The sequence below is a fragment of the Gavialis gangeticus genome, unplaced genomic scaffold, assembly GCF_001723915.1.
Source record: "Gavialis gangeticus isolate Ggan-Ray unplaced genomic scaffold, GavGan_comp1, whole genome shotgun sequence".
In the NCBI taxonomy this organism is placed as follows: Eukaryota; Metazoa; Chordata; order Crocodylia; family Gavialidae; genus Gavialis; species Gavialis gangeticus.
The window spans coordinates 52184016-52206574 of record NW_017729031.1 but is presented as its reverse complement, the minus strand read 5'-3'; the positions used below and the strand labels follow the sequence as shown (position 1 = coordinate 52206574).

Below are 22559 nucleotides of genomic sequence, written 5' to 3'. Positions count from 1 at the left end.
TCTAAACCTGGTGACAATAAATAAAACTTCATATACTACCTGTGTTGTTGTGTTTGTGTTTTTTTTGTTAAGCATGTTGTGATGAGAGGGGAAAAAAGAGAGAGAGAGAGAGAGAGAAAGAGGGGAAAGAGAAATAAAAGAGGAGAAAAGGAGAGGAGAGGGGGGAAAAAGAGGAGAGAAAAAAAGAAAAAAGAGAAGAGAGAAAAAAGGGAAGAGAAAAAAGAGAAGAAATAGGAGAAAGGGGGGAAAAAAGAGGAGTGAAGGGAAAATCACTAATGACCTGGGTGAAAGCAGGGCCAGGTGGACGGAGGTGGCCCGGTCAGTGCTGGGAGGGGTGGGTTCAGGTGTGCGGGGCGGGAGGCAGTGGCCCAGGTGGTGCTGGAGGGGTCACTATGGGGCGGGGTGGTAAGGTGAACTTTGAGGTAACTATAACCCCCACCCCCCAACCCCCTTCTAGTGTCACCTCTGTGCACTGGGCTTCAGAGCCTCAGCTGGGCTTTGTGCCAGTGGTGGCTGCATCCCCTGCTCTAGGCAGACAGTGGGAGAGCAGCCTGAGACTGTGCAGCCCCAGGTCTCTCCGCCACCATCTGCTCTGAGGCATGGGGTGCAGGGCGGGGGAGGGGCTGGGGCAGCACAAGCCCATCCCCTCGGCTGCCCTCTACCTGGAGGCATGCATGCCTGTGCTGCCTCAGGCCCCTTCCTCATCATCCACCCAGAGGGGTGTGTGCAGCCACCACCTAGCACAAACCTCAGCAGGGGCTCTGGAGCCTGGTGCACAGGCCACCACTAGGGTAGGGTTGGGAGGGATATAGCCACCGAAAAATTCACCTTAGCCCCTCCAGTGCTGCCTGAGCCATTGCCATCCACCCTGCGCAGCTGCCTACCCCTCCCAAAGCCACCTGGACCACGTCAACCTCCCCACACAGTTGAGCCCACCCTTCCCTGTGCTGCCACTGCCTGCCCCATGCACCTGAGTCTGCCCCACTCCCACCTGCAGTGCAGTCTCCCTCCTAGGCACCCCATCAGGAAGAGGCTGGTTCCACCCCTGCTGCCAGCCCAGGCTCTGGGTAGCTGCTGCCAGCCAGGGTTTGTAGCAGGGCTTGCAGCCTCCCAGTTGCCTGCTGGGAGCAGCCTGGGCTCTGTGGCTGGCAGCAGCTGCCCAGAGCCTGGGCAGGTGGTGACATGCCATGCTGTGGCATGTGTGTGGGGGGTTGCTGATCCCTGGCTTAAAGTCATTTGTTATGCCCTAGAAGAGTAAAGGCAGGCAGTTGCCCATATGGCAAGGCTTCAGTATGGTTTCTTATCTGGCCATTCTGGAAAATGTGCAAATCTGGCAAAACATCTAGTTTCTGACCAGAACATGAGAAATAGAAGATTCTGGCAATTTACATACATTATCCATTGGATTATTGGGGAGCCAGAAGTGGATCCAGGATTTTACAAAGAGGGTGTGGGACCAGCAACCAATGCTGCAGGGGTGGCTGCACCCCTGATCCCAGCATTCTCCCTTCCTCTCCCCCTGGGGCAGACAGACTGTGCCATGGGAGCAACAGCCAGAGACTCTTAAGTTTCCAAAGCAGGTAGAATTCTCCCTTTTCCCCACTTTGCTCAGAGGCTTATCCCTCTTCCTCTATGCTTGTCCACCTGTTGAAGCTGCTGTCTCGACTGTCCTTGGGACAAGGGGAGCTCTAGAGCTGATCCAGTCAGGCTGGGGGATGGGCTAAACCTGAGAGTGGCACCAGTAGTGGCAGAAGACAGGCTAGTTCCCCCTCCCCACACTTGCCACCAGGCAGGGAGGGGGAACCTACCTACTTGCTGCTACTGCTGCTATCCTGGGCTGAGCCCAGTCCTACACAGCCCAGTTGGAGAGGGAAAGGAGCTCCCTTCACCCCCAGGATAGTGGCAGTGGCTAGCAGGGAAGAGAGTGGTAAGCAGGAAGAGGGGAGATGGGGAAGGGATATGAGGGGACATGAATCTGAGCATGGAGGGAAAGGGAGAAGGGAATTCTTACCCCCTTTGGGGACTTAAAAAGTCCCTTGCTTCTGCTACTATAGTGTGGTCTTAAAGGGGGCTGTGGCTGTGCCACTGCACCTGCTCTGGAACTGCCCCTGTGAGGACCCCATACTATGTGTACAACTTCGTGGCTCCCAAGGGTGTATCTGTTTACCAGACCAGAAGTCTTTTCTCATCTAATTTTGACCAAGAGAATATTTACATCCTTTCTGACATAAATATTATGAATCCAATATCCTAAAGATACTGTCTCTCATTTCATTTCCCCATTGTGAGAAGTTTCCTTCCCTGAATTGCCAGGTATCATTTTTGCTGGTCTCTCCTTTTAAAACATAAATTCATCATTGTCTCAAAAGGCCTAGCTCACGTGTCTTGGACCACATCCATAATAGTCTATTTAATGGACCATTAAACATACCCATGTCAGGTGCTAATTCTCTGATTACTTATCAGATTATAAAGGCTTGAGATACATCAGGTGCAAAACTCATTGTTTAGAAACTGTCATCTAAAAATCATTATCATGTTATGCCCTTTTATAATGTATAAGAAATATGTTTATATCAAATACCACAATTCATATAAACATAAGGACGATAAGACTAAACGCAGCTTGGCAGACACTATATCAGTAAAATGAATTAAAAATGTGCATGACATTCCTTGAATACCTCAAAATACAGTGGGTTAATGGCAGTATATATGTATATGAGAACAATAAATTTGTTCAGAAAGAAAGAACTGATATGGGACTTGGAATAATATCATGCCGTTATATGTGACATGGACCAAACATTCATTGGAGCAGTTTCTGAAGGACAGGGAGAGCTGCTGCTTGGGTCCCTTTAGAGAATCATAAAAACATGAAAAATTAGGGTTGGAACCTCCTGCTCAAAGTAGGATATCCCTAGCTGTGTCATTCCAGCCAAGGCTTTGTCTACCTGAGTCTTAAGAACCTCCAAGGACGGAGATTCCACAACCTCTCTGCATAGCAGGTTCTAGTGCTTTACTACCCTTCTAGTGAGAGAGTTTTCCTAATATCTAACCCTAGTTATCCCTGGCTGCAACTTGAGACCATTGCTTCTTGTTCTGTTATATGCCATTAGGGTTGTGCAAAAAGGGCCCTATTTGATTGGATTCAGTTTTGACCCATATCGGGGACAGTGATTCAATCCGGTGATTCAGATCATGGTCCCTGATTCCATTCAGCTGAATCTGAATCTGAAGCTTCTATGCAGATTTGGCGAATCAGCGATTCAGACACAGGCACAGCTCTAAAAGTTTTTTTTCTATATACCTTGAAGTAGCAGCATGGCTCATGATCGCTGCAGTGCAGGGTCACCTCTCAGCCTTCTCTTGTGGAGGCTAAAGAGATCTAGGTCCCTCAATCTCTCTTGGTAGGGCTAGGCGTGTGGGCCCCTAACCATATGCGTGGCCCTCCTCTGAACCCTCTTGAGGTTGTCCACATCCCTCATGAAGTGCGGTGCCCAAAACTGGATGTAGTACTCCAGCTGTGGCCTGACCGATGCCACATAGAGAGGAAGTATCACCTCCCTGGACCTGTTTGTCATGCACCTGCTAATGCATGATAAAGTGCAAAGATAATTTACCGATCGCTTCATCACATTGGTGATGCGAAGTTCGGTCCTTGATTTGATTCAGCGGAGATTCAGTGGATTAACCTCTGAATCAGGAAACCCTTTAATCTCTCTAAATAGAATCGGAAACCTCCGAATTGATTCGGAAAGTTTTGGCAATGTGGACATAGACACAGCTTTAAATGTTTTTTCAGCATACCTCAAGGTTGCAGGTGGCTTGTGAATGCTGTGATGGTGGGGCAGATGGAGCATCCCACAGGAGCATGGGAGGCTCCCCAACATGCTTGGCAGGAAACCCAGAAGTGGACCAGAAGCACTTTTGGTCCATTTCCAGGTCCGCCGGGGAGTGTGCTAGGGGGCCCCCCCGTGCCCCTACGGCTCTGTGACTGGTGCCTCCTGGATCTGGAGGGGCACCTGGGGTCCCCCTGTGGCCGATCACTGAGCTGGGGGGTCGTGGAGGGCCCCCACCATGCTTCCTGGGACCCAGAAGTGGACCGGAAGTACTTCCTGTCCACTTCTGGGTTCACCACTGAGCACATGCTCCTGTGGGACACTCCATCCGCCCCACCATTGCAGCATTCACCAGCCACGCCCGGTACCTTGAGATATGTAGAAAAAACATTTAAAGCTGTGTCTATGGCTGAATGGCTGATTCTCTGAATAAGCATCAAATCTTCAGATTCAGATTCGTCCGAATGGAATCGGGGACAGTGATCTGAATCAATGAATTGAATTACTGTCCCCGATTTGGGCCCAATCTGAATCGAATACAGCCCATTTTGCACACCCCTAATTAATGACTTATGTTCATCTTGGTGCCAACAATGAGTCCGAGATCCCTTTACACTGTTGTGCTGCTGAGAAGATTCTCCCTCAGCCTGTAAGCATGCTGGTGATTCCTTCTCCCTAGATACAGCACCTTGCACTTGTCCTTGTTGAACTGCATCCTATTCTGTTCCATCCATCTTTTCAACCTACCCAGATCCACCTGGATTCATTCCCTACCCTTTAGTGTGTTAACTTTACCCCATAATTTGGTATCATCTGCAAATTTGGACAGAATACTTTCCATGCCCTCATCCACATCAGTGATGAAGACATTGAACAGCACAGGTCCAGGAACCAAGCCTTGGGGGACTCCACTGCCCACACCCTTCCAGGTCGATATTGATCCATCCACTACCACCCTCTGGGTGTGACCCACAAGCCAATTAGCCACTCAGTTGACCATGTAATCATCTGCATCACAGCTGCTCAGTTTATCTGTCAGTAGAAAAGTTTATCTGTGAGAATAGGAGTTTATCAGTGACAATAGGGAGAATTGTTCCTAACTTACTTTTAGAAACTCTTCTTGTTACCCTTCACTTCCCTTGCTAGCTGCAACTCCAATTGCTCTTTGGCCTTCCTGATTTCATCCCTGCATGCCCGAACAATATTTTTACACTCCTCCCTAGTCGTTTGTCCAAGTTTCCACTTCTGCTAAGCTTCCTTCTTCTGTTTGAGCTCACCGAAGAGTTCCTTGCTAAGCCAAGCCGGTCTTCTACCATACTTGCTAGTCTTCCTGCATATTGGGATGGTTTGTTCCTGCACTCTCAATAAAGGTTCTTTAAAGTACAACCAGCTCTCCTGGACTCCTTTTTCCTTCAGACTGACCTCCCAGGGGATCCTGCTTATCAGTTCCATGAGTAACTCAAAGTCTGTTTTTCTGAAGTTCAGGGTCCTTACTCTGCTGCTCTCCTTCCTTCCTTTCCTCAGGATCCTGAGCTCAGTCATTTCATGGTTGCTGCTGCACAAGTTGCCATCCACTTCTACATTCCTCACCAATTCTTCCCTGTTTGTGAGCAGCAGATCAAGGTGAACATAGCCCCTAGTTGGCCTTTCCAACACTTGCACCTGAAAGGTGTCCCAAACTCTCCAAAAACTTCCTGGATTGCCTGCACACTGCTGTATTGCCCTTCCAGCAGATGTCAGGGTGATTAAAGTCCCCCATGAGAACCAGGGCTTGTGACTGGAAAACATCTGCTAGCTGTTTGAAGAAAGCCTCATTCACCTCATCCTCCTGGTCTCGTGGTCTATAGCAGACACCCACCATAACATCGTCCTTGTTTCTGTTCCCTCTGACCCTAACCCAGAGACTTTCAACAGTCCTATCTCCAGTTTTATACTGGAGCTCTGAGTAATCATACAGATCTTTTACATAAAGCGCAACTCCTCTTCCTCTCCCCTGCCTGTCCTTTCTGAATAGTTTGTACCCATCCATGACAGTGCTCCAGTCATGCAAGCTGTCACACCAAGTCTCTATTATTTCAGTCACATCTTCTGTGACATTATGTTGTAATAGTTCCATGTAAGGGAACCTGTGGCAATACAAGAGCAACAAAACCACTTCAACTTGAACCCTACTTCATCCAGGTAAGAGTTGGGATGACTTAGCTCACTTGTGTTGCTTGGGTTTGTGCATATGTAGCAGTTACAGCATAAGAGCTGCTGTGTGTTCAGGAGGATCAGCTTCTCTGTCCCCTTTGAATCCACTCCATGTCTGTGCCCCTAGTTAACACTGAAGCATCAAAACCAACTGCCAATACAAAGTAGTCACTTTTATGTGGCCAGAGTACTGGGACACTTGAACCATCATTGAAAGAATGCGTAATCCCATCCTTTGTTGTTTACAAAAAAACCAAGGCCCAAATGCTGCAGACATATACATATTTTGAAACATACATGTTATGAGAGAATGAATGGGCCAATTGACTGTATGTGTCTTAAAACAATTATGCCAGTTGACAGTGTGTACAGCATGTACAAGTATGTGCTCAAGAAATGTATATGTCTTTATGTTCTGAATATTGTACTGGATCAAGGAGAAAAGGAGAAAGAAAAGCTCTTTATTCATTCATTATTTTATGTATTTTTCTTAACAGCCTTCACAGGGACGTGTGAACCTGGTCAGTTTCAGTGCCCTGACCATCGTTGCATAGACCCACTTTATGTTTGTGATGGGGATAAGGATTGTGTAGATGGGGCAGATGAGCATGACTGTGGTAAGTGTAATTGCCCCCATCCCCTTAGAAACAAAACCTTCCCATGGAGCAGAGAGGAAGCAGGAATCACTGCTCCACAGCAACCCATATAGCGTTAGACTTCCTATTCAGAGGACCTAGTAGGAGAAACGTTGCATCTGGAGCATCTCCATCTTATTCCCAACAAGGATCTGCACTTTCGTGGTTTGAAAGAGTCCAGAGATACTAGAATGGACAATACACAGTTACATTAATAACTGTATGTATGAGGACAATTACAAGAGTTTCATGCACCAGGTTGGTAGTTAAACCTGGACTTCTTTGTGCTCTTTAAAAAGTTATAGCTAATGTGACATGCTCTGACCCTAGAAGTAGCTAGGGTACTCCTCTGATTCACACTCCCAGGGTGTTCTCACACCTTCACCTCCAAACCCCTCTCTGCTGTCTGCTGCTTGACCACCAAGAACAGGCTGAGATGCTTCAGAGGTCACCTCCCTGACCTACGGCACCTCAGCTGTGTCTGTCTCATGCAGGCTTTGCCAGCTCTTAGCTCAGGGGACTTTTCCAGCTATAAGAGTCACACCCTTGTCTGGTTACGCAGTCAGAAAATGTTGATCCATCCTTGTGGAAAAGAGGCCTGCCTGTGTGGTCAACTACTCTGACATCACAGTGAACACTGACAACAATAAAAGATGACAAAAATATTTATTATAAAAATAAGAACAAGCATAACAAATCACTAGCTATATTCTGAGATATAGACAGAGTTATAAGAATCCACAAACAAAAGAACATATCAGAACAATAACCTGCTCTTACCTTGCATCTTAAATCCAAGACTGCAGTTTCAGCTCAATATTTAGCTGAGGGACTTCAGTGTTTCCCTGTGCCCCAGGAAAACTAGAGACCCCATCATTCTCTCCAGGAAAAAAATTAAGTACAATTTTTATCTGGCCATTTATATACATCACCCTTTGGATTTCAGGGAGCCAACGTTATGCATATAAATTCCTGCCCTTCGTACAAGGTGCATGTGTTTTATTAGACCAGGAGAATGTGTACATCCTTTCAGATATGGAGAATACTAATCCTATATTCTTAAGATGCTGCCTCACTTATTTACTCCACAGCAAGAAATATCCTTCCGCCCAATAATCTGAATAGCTTGGTATTATTCCTATGGCCCCTTCTTTTAAACTGTAAATTCATCATTCTCTGGAAGGGCCTGGTTGCTGCACCTCAGAGCACATCTGTCTGAAAGGGAGATGAGTAAATGACTCATGTCAGATGCTAATTCTTAGCAATTCTTCTTCTTCAGGAATTCAGGCTGTGAAGCTCTCATGGATGCCAAAGAAACTCATAGTTTATCACTTGAAAGTCATTATTGTATCATGCAATCCTGGTCCTGTTATAACGTAAACAATACCTTTTATGTCAAATACCACAGTGCATATAAATATAAAGACAATAAGGCTAAATACATCTTGACATTACCTATCTGTAGAGATCGCACCTGCCACCTTGAGTAAAACAAACTCAAGAAAACATGCATGATACCCAATGAACTCATCAGGTTCACGACAGCTAATATAATACCGTACTTACTTTTTATTGTAGTGTATAACTGTACTGCCTCAGAATTTAAATGTGCAAGTGGAGATCAATGCATCCGTACTATTTATCAGTGCGATGGTGTTTTTGATTGCAATGATCACTCGGATGAAGCTAATTGTCGTAAGTACATTATGGTGAAAATATATTAAAATAAAAGTTCAAATTATGAGACAAAGCTTTTGAAAACTTTCTTTTATCTCACCCGAAAGGGCAGCTATATAGAACAATCTAGTAGTATTTCTTCTAGGCAGAAATTTTGGATGATTTAGGTACAAGCCTATCAGCAAATTTCCTAGCATAGGCTTGGAGTCTGCTACCTTTGTGGGTCCAAGACTTGAATAAGAAATTTGGCAAAATTAATCTCTAACATTGTTTTGTTAGATTGGGAAATAAAATGTAAGAGCATTGAGAGTTATGAAATGTTTTTGGATATTGTACTTCCTGATAAAAATCTTTCCAGTGTTTCATAGCTCTTTGAATAATCTTGTACAGTTTAAATTGCTCCAGATTTTAAATACTTGAGTTATAACTGCTGTTTCAACAGGCTTGCAGCTCATAACTCTGTGTGAGCATGTATATGTATTAAGAAGTGAATTACTTTCACATTAAAATATATTTATTTTAATGTATATATTGTATATACTATAGAGTGTGTGAAACTTTCTGTCTATAGCCTCGATTGCAGCTTGTTACAGTTTCCTAGGAAGGAAATTGATTTCCTTCCTTTGCACCTACAGAATTAGACCTGATGTATTTGTCTGAAAATATAAATACTTTCTTGACCACTCTACATTACTATTTCAGCTACAAGACCACCAGGAATGTGTCACCAGAATGAATTCCAGTGTCAGTCAGATGGTAGTTGTATTCCTTCTAATTGGGAATGTGATGGCCATCCTGACTGTGCAGATGGTTCAGATGAACATCAAAGGTGTCCTGCCAGGACCTGTGCTCCCTCTCTTTTCCGCTGTGACAATGGAAACTGCATCTATCGAGCATGGATCTGTGATGGTGACAATGATTGCAGAGATATGAGTGATGAGAGAGACTGTCCAACTCAGCCTTTCCGGTGCCCCAGTTGGCAGTGGCAATGTCCAGGTCACAGTATTTGTGTAAACCTGAGCAAAGTGTGTGATAATGTTGCAGATTGTCCTAATGGAGCTGATGAATCCCCACTGTGTAGTAAGTTACCATTTAGCATATAGATTAGATTGGGTGGATTAGAAACCCATGTGCTGCATAATGCAATACACTAGTTCACAGCAGCACATGCTGCATAATAACATTTCTAGAACGAACTCAGAAATGTATTGGGGTTCAATAGGAAACTTGGTGAAGTGTGAATCTCAGACGTACAAATTGCAACTTCCAGCAAAAGGGCATGACATGAATTAATTGCACATGATTGTGAGTCCAGTGCTGCCTCCAGTTACGCAGACCGAACTTACATCAACTCCAGCAAAGGTTTTGTTTTGTATAGGTGTGTAAGAATAGGCCAGCAGTGCATGGGGTCCTGAATACACTGACTTCATAAAAATTGAATTTAATCGATGCTTTAATTGAAAATGAAATTTGTTCCCCTTTCGTATTTCCTTGATGTTTCTAACTTGAAAATCAGGAAAAAATTCTAAGCCCTATGTCTAGCCGGAATTTAATTTTATGTTGATTATGTCTGTTGATTTTCACTCAGTATAACTTTATTTCTTTCCTTCCTTTCTCTCTTTAATCAATGCACACTCTCAGATGAACCCCAGCCAGGTATGATTACAAAATATATCTTAGATTCTTGTATACTAATATTATTTTAGATTCACATTTTATGGTGATTATGTAGATAGATGATTTATGTACTTCCAGCTAACTTATTTATTCTGAAACTTTAAAAATACCCTTAGATTTAGAATTTATTCTATGGCATAGAGTGAAAAATATTACTTAGTTTACTGTCACTTTTGTGAATTTGATATGTATTATATTTTAGGATGCTGATAGAAGATCTAGCAACTAAATAATTTGGAGCTTTGTGGGTGTGTTTTGGAAGTAAAATTTGGCTTCTAGTGGAAATGTATGGCATTGACCTCAATATGGAAAGCTTTGACAAATATTTGCTTGCTCTCCACAACCCCATTTTAGATCAAGAGAGCTGCTCTGACAGCAATGCTGGCTGTACTCATCAGTGCATTCAAGGGCCGTTTGGAGCTCAATGTACATGCCCATTTGGATACCAACTTGCAAATGACTCCAAGACCTGTGAAGATATCAATGAATGTGATCCTCCAGGCTTTTGCAGTCAGCATTGTTACAATGAAAGAGGATCTTTTAGGTGTTACTGTGATGAAGGGTACATTTTAGAAGCTAATGAAAGGACTTGTAAAGCTGCAGGTGAGAAATACTGATAAATCCTAAGAAGTAAACAAGATAGGTACAGTCCAGTGTGTCAGGCATACAGCTATTTGCATAAAGATTATAAAATGGACATTTTAAGTAATATTAAAGCAGCTACTTGTGAGATTAGCTAGTAAGTAAGTATTTATAAAGTAGATTTTTTTACAAAGAATCTTGAAAAAAGAATTGCTTGGTTGTGGCATCCAAGTAATTAGTACCTTCTACAATAATGATGTTACCTATGGCTAAGTGGAGGTTAGACAGACACCTGAGTGGTAGGATTTAGTCCGGGGTGATCTTGGCTTGAGCCAGGACTAGACGACCTCATGAGGTCCCTTCCAACCCTGCATTCATATGATCCTATGTTTGAATAAGAAAATCTGCGTTTAATATGCACTCGTTAAACTGAGTACAAGGAGGTCATTTTACCTAGGGCAAAATCCCATTTTAGCTGTAATAATATTGAAATAAATCATTAAGTCTAAGGACAAAATGATGAAAACACTTGAGGCATCAACTGTTGTTAAGGTTTTGGTATGTTTTTTCTCATGCCTACCCAAAAATGTTTTGTGTTAAATAGGCATAATGCAGACTAAAGAGATATGGTATGTTTTCCTCTCCTAGCAGGATATTCTATCAGGGGTTAGTTACGGTTTCTGGCAGGGCTGGGAACGAACAAGCTTGGGGCTGAGGCAGGCTTCTCCTAGGACCTGGCTGCCTCCACTGAATCTTCCTGCTGCCTACTTGTAGCATGAAATGGGCAGAGTCCTTCTTCCACTGAAGCCCCTGCTGTTTGGCTGTGGTGTGATGTGGACAGAGCCCTTGACACTTAACTGTGGTGTGGCAGAGGCTCCCGCTGCTAACTGCTGCCAAAGCCACAACTCTGCAAGGCAGATCCAAAGGTTCCATTGGCCAGATCCAGCCCTCAGGCTGTAGGTTGCTGTCGCTTACTCTAAATATTTTAGTAAATTCCTATTCCTTGGCTTACCTGTTTGTATTAATTTCTTTTCTTTGATAGAGTCTGGGAATCTTCTCTTATTAGTGGCGAGTCGTAATCAAATTGTTGCAGACAACATCACCTCTCAGGCACACATCATTTATTCTCTTGTTCGAGATGGGAGGAACATAGTAGCTATTGATTTTGATTCAGTCACAGATCGCATCTATTGGTCTGACACCACACAGGATAAAATTTGGAGTGCTTATAAAAATGGAACAGAACGAAAAATAGTAAGTCTTTAGTAATAATAGAAATATATTCTCTTTCTTATCATTGGGTAAAGGGACTGGAAGAGACTAGATTTTCAGTTAACAAAAATGTAAGAGGCAGACCTCTAGTTATTGAAATGAAAAGAAACTTCCAGAAAGTGAAGCTGTATTATATACAAAAGTCTGAAGGAGAAACTGTTATTAGGAAATTTACATGTGTTTACACATGTGTGCACCCACATGCTTATACACTTATTCATGTGTGAGATGAGTTACTGCTACTTTGGGCATATCTACGTGAGATGTTTTACTGCACAGTAGACTCATGTACTGTGCAGTAAAGCACCACCATTTATATGTGTGCAGCATTTACTGCACTGTAAATTAGTCTACTGCGTGGTTGGCTACTACCTGTAGGTACAGATAGTAGATTAATCACACAGTAGTTAGTGTGCAGTACTGCACTGCTGTGAAGCCCCATGCAGAGGGAGCTGTGCTGACTGCAGGGGAAGCTGTCTCCCATCTCCATGCACATGGGGACAGGTGCTCTCCTTGGCTGGTACAGGGGGCCGAGCCAGGCAGGAGCAGCCTTGGACTGGGCTGTTGTCATTGGAAGCAAATCTGTGCCTTGCAGGGTGCACATATAGATATGTTCCTGGGCACAGTTTAATGTACATTATATTACTGCTCAGTAACCTTACTACACATTAATTGCACGTGTGGACACACCCTTTGACTACTACTTTCGTAGCACTAGATTGTAAATCTGTATTGTTGCTAGTGTGCTGTTACTCATTTGAGTAGTTTCACAGAGGTCAGTAGGATGACTCAGGGGAGTAATTTCTTACCAGTTGGAGGACTGGGTTTGCATTCTGGCCTTCATTCTGCATTAGAAATCTAAAGGGTGAAGGTCATTTGCCTTTCCTATATCTATGGTGTTTTATGATATGTTATTAATATTTAATTGTAAAGAGTGATACCTTTAGAGGAACTAACTTTTTGTTTTTAATAGGTATTTGACAGTGGTGTCACCGTGACTGAAAGTATAGCGGTAGACTGGGTAGGTCGCAATCTTTACTGGACAGACTTTGTTCTGGAAACAATTGAAGTCTCTAGAATGGATGGGAACCACAGGACTGTGCTGATTAGTGAAAATGTAACAAACCCAAGGGGACTAGTGTTAGATCCCAGAATTGAGTAAGATTTTTTTATCTTTTTGTTTTGAAAAAAATATGTTTTCATAATGATTTAAGTAGAAAAATAATTCCATTGTTTATCCAAATGTAATATTCAATACCCATGCTCATTGTAATGGTAAATGACAGGGTCCATATATAGGCAATTTTGAGTTTAGTAATCTAGTTCACTCATAAGTCTTGGTTAATTCAAACAGTTTTATCCAAAACATTATTTAACACAGCATTATAGTACTTTGTTTCACTTTAATAAGCTGTCTTGATTATGTAAAAATAGATGTTATAATATGTATTCCTGGAGGTTATGTTGTATAATTTTAAATAATTAAGTTATTTAAAGAAAATTATATTATATTATATTATATTATATTATATTATAATGTTTACATAATGTTATAATACATAGTTTATATAGCTACATATTGTATAACATGATGTGGTTATATGGCACAAAACTGGGTGTCTTGGAAACTCGTATGGTTATAAAGTAACTTCAAGTTACCAGTTAATAGTTTAAAATTGCAATACTGTTTTAAGAAGAGGTTCACTGGGAAAATGTTATGGGTCTACTTCATACTTTGGAAGAAATTACTGTTAAAACTGTTTAAACTGATTGATTTCAGTTACTTTTACTGCATTGTAACTTTTTTAAAAGTATTGTTTCTATTTAGGCTAACATTTCTTAACTGCCAAATATTTTTTCTCTGATCAATTACCAGAACTTATTTTTTGCAGTGCTCATGTGATGTTCTGGACAGACTGGGGCCAAAATCCTCGAATTGAAAAAGCTAGCATGGATGGGACAATGCGAACAGCTATCGTTAGTGATAAAATCTACTGGCCTAATGGACTTTCCATTGATTATCCAAATAAACTGCTCTACTTTGCTGATGCTTATCTTGATTATATTGATTTTTGTGATTACAACGGCAATCACAGGCGACAGGTGGTAGCGAGTGATTTGGTAAGAGTAATAATGAACCCTTGACCCATTTCCTGCTGTGCTGTGACAGTGCTGTCTATATGATCTCTGTTACAACAGTGTCAATGCCTTGCAGCTGTCCTCAGAATACCTCTGTGAAGTAGGCAAACTCATTTTACCCTTACTTTATGGATGGGAACTGAGGCATAGAGTTTATGTAATGTGTCCAAGGTTATATAGGAAGTCAGTGACCAAAGTAGGAAATTCAATTAAGCTCTCCCAAATCCCAGACTAGTGGGGACTAAGCAGTGGCTTTCTAGTGGGGACTAAGCACTGGCTTTCTTCCCTGCTTTCTGGCCCTAATTGTATGAATTCTAAATTCATAATCAACAACAAGCTTGGCTTTAATAGCAACATATTACCCTACAGTATAGTCTGTGAAAAGTACAAGAGACATCTTGCCATCCAGAGATATCTAGGCATCACTATAACATCCTGCTGGTGTAGCTAAGCCAGGGTAGCACCTCCCCAACGGGTGCCCCTACCCACTGGGCACACAGGAGGGCTGGGGCAGCTCTGTGGCTGGATTGTCTTTCTAGGCAGCCCAGGCAGCAGTGGCTTGTTCCAGCTGCTGCCACCACTGGCCCCATCTCTGTGGTGTTGATGGGGACCAGCGTGCACAGCCCTGATCCGGCCTGTTCTGTGTCTGCTCCAGACTTGCCTACACTGAGCAACAGCAGTAGTGGCAGTGGCCGGACAGAAATTGTTGTTGAGCACAGGGGGAAAAGCAGCCCCCCTCCCCTTGCCATTACTGGGCCCTTCCTGCTTCAGCTGCCCAGAGCCCATGCCAGGCTGCTCTGTGTCTCTGCTGCCATTGCCACCACCTCTGGGCTGCCCAGTGGGGCAGCAGTGGCAGTGCAGAGAAGCTGCAGGGCACTCCCAGATGCAGGCTCTGGGCAGCTGCAGCAGGAAGGGCAAGGCAGTGGCAAGGAGGAGGGGTGTTTTTTCCCTCGTACTGAGCAACAGTTTCTGCTTGGCTGCTGCCGCTGCTGCTCTTCAGCTTTGGCAGGTGAGTCCAGAGCAGGCGGTGGGCAGGTTGGGGCTGTGCACGTGAGTCCCCACTGGTACTACAGGGCTGGGGCCAGTGGCAGCAGCAACTGGAAGGAGCCACTGCTGCCTAGGCTGTTTGCCCAGGGGGTGGCAGGGCACACCACGGCTGGATGGTGCCTGAACCAGGTGGGACCAAGAGACCTGCTGCGGGCCAGACACAGACTCTCCATTGGCTGGATTCAGCCCACAGGCCATATTTTGCCCACCTCTGAGTTAAGCTCTCTCTGCTGCTTGTAATTGCTATTGAGAGAAGCACACATGCTAACCAGTTTTGTGAGTAAAGCATTTCAGGGTTTTGGGTTTTTTTTTGCAAACTGTGTTTCATCTCTGCTTGAAGTGTGTTCCAGCATGGTAGCAGCACATATCTGCTACCATATATGAGTTTGTCATTGAGCTCTTGCCTATATCTCTTCATTGCATGCCTTGCTGTTTGTATTACAGCTTTGTCTTCTTTACTGCCTGCCCACACTTTATGCAGGTTTTTAAGCACAAGCAGGATTTTATTTAGTACTAAACAGAGTTAGTACTAGTGTCATTAGAAGCCTATGTATAGGTAAGAATACATATGTGAAATTCCTGTATCTGCTGATAAGATTTATACACATAAATACTTGCATATAGAAACAAAAATCTTTCCTCTTATATGGGATATTAATGTCATCATAATCTATACTTGCACTATGTGACTTCAGCCTACTTTTAAAGTCTTTTGTACTCAAGATATATTCTGTGTCTTGTTGCGAATCACATTAATGAATTTTTTTGGCAGCATAATTCCAAGTTTTCAGCTAATTTTTCAGCTAAATCTTACTGGATAAGTAAGATTTTCAAGATTCTTTCTAGCAGTAGGTCAGCCACTTCAGATGAGGTTTGTGTAATTCTCTGAGAGAAGTCCCTAAAGGAAAATGTGAACTTAATCGGAGTAACTTCAGAGAATGCAGTTTTAATTTTTCAGTACAAATGATAACTCAATGTATACCAGCAATAATAGCTGACTTTAGAGCAGGGGAAGCCACCGTGTGGCACGCAACACCGTCTCATGTTCATTTAGTTGATAAAAGTGTGGACGGGGGCAGGTGGACATGCATTTGTGTGTTGGGGGAGCCAACTTTTTCTTCGTGTGGTTTTTTAGTTCTTTTTTATTAAAGTTACAGTGTTGATAACAGTTGCCATGTTGTGGCTCACATGAAGTCAAATTCTAGTTACTCGGTTGCAAAGGTGAGGGGCTGGATCCTCAGCTGGTATAAACAGGATGGTATATATAACTTCATTATAAATCAACAAAGATGTGTAGACCAACAGTAGTTGAAACCGGGACCCCATTTTTCTATGACTGGATAAACCAGTTCTTGTAAAATGGGAACTAGCACCATCTGTAGCTTTTACCTCAACTCACATTCTTGTTAATTTTTTTAATGAGGCTTGGGTAAGCAATCCTCTCCAACAGCCCAGTAGAATACAGAGGAGGTTTCAAAAGTAGAAAGGGTGAAAAGTTAGGCACCCAACTGCCATATATTTTTCTGCTTGTGCCTTGGAAACACTGTACCTACCTATCTATCCTCCACACTAGCTTGCAATTTTCAACAGTGCTGTTGATCACCCAGACAAGTTTTTTTCATTGAAAAACGTATTTCCCCATAAAAGCAATTGGCACCTTTTTGTCAGGGGAAAGTGTAGATCATTTGTACATCACCTGAAAGATATCTGTTGGGACACAGCTGCTGTGTTTTTCACTGTGCTCAGCTCAGTCACTGTGCTGTGTGATATTTCAACACAAGCTTTAGATGATAATACCTCTGGGACTAAATTGGTCAATGTTTTTTCTTTTTAGATATTACAGCATCCACATGCTCTAACTCTCTTTGAAGATTTTGTTTATTGGAGTGACCGATACACACACCGAGTCATTCGGGCCAACAAATGGCATGGAGGAAACCAAACAGTGATGATTTACAACATTAACCAGCCTTTGGGGATTGTAGCAGTCCATCCTGTTAGACAACCAGGTGGTAAGTCAAACAAAATAACTTTAGCAAAACAAAAGCAAACCCTACAGGTTGCTTATTAATAAAACACTATGAATCAGGCATGTCAAGATATGTTCTGTGTGAAAATAAACATATAATTTATACTGCTTGCAAGCTATTGAAGATTGTTCCAGTCCATCGAAACTGTTGAATGACCTGGTAGTAATTAAGGCAAGCTAGCCTTGGTAACACAAAAACAAAACTGATAATATGCATATAAGGAAGCGGTCTCTGGAGTTGCTTTGCTATAAGTGTTTATCTGGGGTTGGGGTACTAGATGTGCTAAACCTCTACCCTTGCTTATCTTGCAGTAAGTGGTTCTTGTGGCTATGCCTTTCCCTTGTAAGAACAGTGAAGCCTGTAGATAGTCTCTGTTTATGCTTGTCTTCATGGTGTCACTTTACTACTATATGTAACTGGTTCTTGTTAACTTCTTTTGAAATTTACAGTAGGTCTTTTTTATTAGAAACGATTGTATTGTATCCTTGAGTTTCTGTGCCACTTAGAATAAGCTCCTGCTTGTCAGTGGTGGTTACAAAATCTGGTTTCATGATGGCTCTTTCTGGGAACTCATAAGAACTTTAGTGGCAAATTTGTAACAAAAAACTAAATGATCAAACTTGCATGGATAGTAAAAAGCAGTGGTCAGTAGGGACTATGTTCACTCAGGTCCTTTGCAATTTTAAAAAAAGTTGCCTTGGATTTTTCAAGGGGCCCAAGGAGTTAGCCACCCAGCTACCAGTAAATTTGAATGTGATTTGGGTGGCTAAGTAAAGTGGAACACAGATTTTCTGTCTGGGTGTTTCACAGCCTGTTTAATTTGTAGTGTGTTGTTGAATCAAGGATGAGCCACTTAGCTGTTTGCTGTGACTTTTACCTCAAAGGGCACTGAATCTACACTCCACTGGTGCACAGCAATGGGTCCCACACAGTTGATTGGAGAAGCATTGGCTTTTGAAATAAAGCTGGAGTAGCTCAGTGGTTGCACATAGCAGCTTGCTGTGGCTATACATTTTCTCGGAGAGTTTGCAAAACCTCATCTTTGCAGACAGCTAAGGAAGCTAACCTTACGAAGAATCAAAGTTCTATATAATCCCTTTAGGCTCCCTAGAAAGTGCCAAACTTGATGACTAATCCAAACGTGCTAAATTTGCTACTTATTGACAAGGCTAAAATGATGAGAGAGAATCCTGCAGCTCTCCATGCAGTGCCTGAGGTACCAAAGATACAAAATGAAACATAATGAAAGACCAGTATGTTAACAGTCTTGTTGCTGTAATACAGTGCTTCTCAACCTTTGTAGACTCCAGGCATCCCTCACTGGACTCAAGGCACCCCTCATTAGATTCAAGGCCCCTCTTGGAAAATGCCAGCTCCTAGTTTTCACTCATTTTTTCACTACAGAAAAATTACAGAGCAATTCTTCTGTTGGGAAGAACTCAAAAAGATCACAGCAAGTAGGAATGTTTTTGATATTGTGGATTCCTATTTGAAATCTTTGGGTGTGTCCAGACAAGTGCACATATGCCTTATGTGGTGCTGCAGACTTGTGTGCGGTGCTGCACACTGCATGTGCTGAACATTTAGGCATTCCCTGCACTGCTATTTTTGCTGGGGGGTAGGAGGGTTTGACACTGGGAGATCCCAGTGTCAAAAAAATCCACGCCTAAAATTAGTGGGGTGGCACATGTGGCAGCAGGGTACTGTACCGAAACTAGAGCCTGGGCAGCTGGAGCCATACTCCAGCTGCCAGCCAGGCTCCCTGCTGCCAGATCACTGTGGCTACAGCCCCTGGTGGCCCCCAGCACCCCAGGTAAGGCTGCTGGGGCCAGCCCAGGTGCTGGCCCCTGCCTCCCCTACCCCACCCAGGGCAATGTCATGCACCAGCATGTGCGTGCCCAGATGTTCCCTGGGGACAAATAGCAGCCGCACATATGTTGGTGTCTGTCCCTGGGAAAACACTTGTTCCCACTCTTGGGGATGCACCCTTTGATTTTACTTGTGAAATCATATGTAGGTGTTTACACACCTAACAGAGCTAATATGGCATGACACCCTTGAAAGGATCTCATGGAATTCCGGCTGAGAACCACTGCTCTGATAGCAAAGTGATTCAGTGTTGTGGTGGCTGTGCACATGGTTTCTGATCTAGATAAATACAAAAGTGGATATAATGCAGTTTTGACTTTAAGAGCATCAAATGGAACTTCATCAGTCTGTTACTGTATGGTTGCATTTAAACTTTACTAGAGCTTTCTGTTTACTTTTAGGTATCAATTCATGTGCATCAGCTTCCTGTAGCCACCTCTGCCTGCTTTCTTCATCAGGACCACGATTCTATTCTTGTGCCTGTCCTTCAGGATGGACACTTTCCCCTGATAATGTGAACTGCATGAGAGGTAATGAGCTGTGGAAAAAAAAAGGGTATTAGATCATTGAATCCATGCCTCTGCCAGTGTTGGAGGCAGTGCATACAACTGTGGATCATTGTTCATGAAAAATATATCCTTCACTTCAGGCTGATTGCAAGTCAGGAGCCTGGAATATAGACTTTTGTTTGGATATAGGGCCAGTTTTTTGAAAGTGCTCCCTGCCAGGGTTTGAGATGCTAAGCAGTTAGATTTGGTTTTGTTTTTTTTGTTTTTTGAAAGAGCTTGGCTACTTTCTAGGCATTTTAAAATGACCCAGATTTTTAGCTCTGCTCTGCGTATCATTTTTTATTTTTGGGAGAAATATGCCTGGAAAGAGTTACTAATTGCTAATAATTACTGAATATTTATAGCTTGTCATACTTGTAAATGTCAGTAAGCCTGATCCTAAGATTTGCATTCCTATGGAGGTAAGACACATGACTGGAGGGGATCACCTGAGGCATTAAGTCAGTGCCTGGCAATCTTTATCATAAGATCCCTTTCATAAACTGACCCAGCTCTGTTGTATCTTAAAACTTGTTAGGTTTCTGGTCACAGGAGCTCCTCACTCCTTTTATTTGTTACAATCCTTTTTCACATTTCCTGCCTAAATCTGTTAGTGGCCAGTATGTACCGATTTGCCCTTGTGCCAACACTGACCTTTAGCTTAAGCAGCTCTTCTTCCTCTCTGCTGTTCATCCTCCTTATATATTTATAGAAAACAGTCGTATCCCTTTTCAGCCTTTGATTCCAGTTTTTTTAGGGCATGTCTGTACTGTGGCACTGGCTGGTACCAGGGACACTAGTGCTGAGCATGCCCTGCCCACGTACGTCTGCTGACAAGATCCAGACTTGGAAGTTCAGCAGTGAGGCTGCTCCACGCTCATCTCCAGTGGGTGATCTGAGGCCTGCTTGGAATGATGAGCATGAGAGTGAACAGTGGAGACAACCCTGGAGTAGTGCTCCTAGTGAACTTTTAGGTCTTGAGCATCCTGGCACAAGTGGGTGGTTGTGGCATGCTCATCTCTATCTTTGCTGAAAAATGCTTTTGCTGCTTTAGAGATACAAGCCCACGGTCTCCTTTTTTATAGGAAGAATGGGTTCTCTATTTCCATGACCATCCTAGTCACCCTGCCCTGCACATCTTCCAGTCCGAACTTTACTTCCTTGATCATAGGTGACCAGACCTGTACGGTCTTCCATGAGGTCACTTCTCCGATCAGATAACCAAAGGAATACCCTGATGTGATGCATGTGACTAGTAGGGCTGTGTGAAGTTTTGGTCACTGATTTGATTCAGAGGAGATTTGGCCTGATTTGGCGGCCAAATCTCGAAATCCAAATTGAATCGGGAGACCCACTAATCTGTCTGAATCGAATCAGAAGCCTCCAGTTCAATCTGGAGAGATTCAGAGAGATTCGATGAATCAGCCATAGACACAGCTTTATATGTTTTTTCTACATACCTCAAGGTAACAGGCGGCTCATGAATGCTGAGATGGTGGGGCAGATGGACCATCCCAAGGTAGCATGTGGGGTCCCCAGCATGCTTAGAGGCAGACCTGCAAGTGGACATGAACCACTTCCGGTCCACTTCTGGGTCTGCCGCAGAGCACGCAGGGAACCCCCCCTGGCTGCCTAGCTTGGTGACTGGTGCCTCCTAGGTCTGGGGGGGCACCCGGGTTCCCCCTGCAGCTGATTTCTGAGCTGGAGGGATGCAAGTACTTCTGGTCCACTTCCGGGCCTGCTGCTGAGCACGTGGGGGGCCCTGCTGCGCTCCTGGGGGATGCTCCATCCACCCCACCATCTCATTGTTCACAAGCCACACCTGGTACCTTGAGGCATATAGAAAAAACATCAAGCTGTGTCTATGGCTGAATCACTGATTCTCCGAATCAGCATCGAATCTTCAGATTTGGATTTGGCTGAGTATAATCTGGACAGTCATCTGAACCAGCAAATCAAATCACTGTCCCCCGCATTGGGCCAAATCTGAATCCTAATTGAATACGGCCTGCTTCACACATCCCTAGTGACTAGCAGTGCCTAATTGCCAGACCAGAAATAGATAGATCATGGAGACTAAAGCAGAAGTTTTGTAGTGCTTGCTTATTCCTGGGTAAAAAAGATCAAAGTGCTAAATACAGTAGAATCTGGAGGGACACATTAGTATTACAGATATTACACGTGTCTTGATTTAACTAACCCTACTTATGTAATTTAAATTTCTCATATCCGATTACCCTGGTGAACCGCCCTTGATCAGTCTGCAGTTGTTTGCAGAAATCCTTCATCAAATTAATTTCCAGAAAAATTCAAGATCATCAATTGCTTACAGGCAACTCAGAAGTCTAAAGAGATTAATCAAACAAAGCATTTTTTATAACTTATTCATCCAGCTATAGAAGAGTGCAGTGTACTTTGGGGTTTCTCTGCCAAGGAACCTCCTGAGCACATGCAATTTCAGGACAAAACTGCCTCCAGACTAAGACAAATTGAGGATCTCTGACTTTTTAAGGGAGTGTCTTTCTTAACTGCACTTTCAAGGCTAAATCAGCGCTTCATCCTTTTTTCACTGATTCTTAGCAGAATACTCTTCAGAGAGCCATGTTGATTTAACCTGTACCATTAGCAACAATAAAACAAATATTAAACAATGTGTGTTTAATTTTAAACACAACACACATTTATCAGTAAGATTTATTATAATGAGAACTACTCATGGAAATTTCCATAGACATTTGGGCTGGAAGGGACCCTGAAGGATCATCGAGTCTAGCTCCTGCCCCAGGGGCAGGAAGTCAGCAGGGATCATAGGATCCCAGCAAGATAAACATCCAAATGTGTCTTGAAGGCGTTCAAAGTGGGTGCTTGAACTGCCTCTGGCAGCAGTCTATTCCAAACCTTGGGGGCTTGGACAATAAAAAAGTTCTTCCTTATGTCCAGTCTGAATTGGTTGCGGTGGAGTTTGTGACCATTCGATCTTGTCATCCCTTGGGGTGCTTTGGTGAACAGACGTTCCCCCAGATCCTGGTGAACACCCCTGATAAACTT

The 22559-nt window shown here is 43.3% G+C and overlaps 1 protein-coding gene across 2 annotated transcripts in view; it reads left to right on the top strand.

Annotated features, from left to right (window-relative positions):
* Positions 1-22559, top strand: part of LRP2 (LDL receptor related protein 2) — a 197197-nt gene that overhangs the window by 69440 nt on the left and 105198 nt on the right. For both annotated transcript variants that reach the window (XM_019522761.1, XM_019522760.1), the window contains exons 22-30: positions 6533-6652; positions 8249-8365; positions 9050-9427; positions 10379-10627; positions 11649-11860; positions 12852-13036; positions 13771-13999; positions 16899-17076; positions 19365-19493. In XM_019522761.1, the coding sequence (XP_019378306.1) occupies positions 6533-6652; positions 8249-8365; positions 9050-9427; positions 10379-10627; positions 11649-11860; positions 12852-13036; positions 13771-13999; positions 16899-17076; positions 19365-19493 (1797 nt within the window). The remainder of the gene's footprint in view (positions 1-6532; positions 6653-8248; positions 8366-9049; positions 9428-10378; positions 10628-11648; positions 11861-12851; positions 13037-13770; positions 14000-16898; positions 17077-19364; positions 19494-22559) is intronic.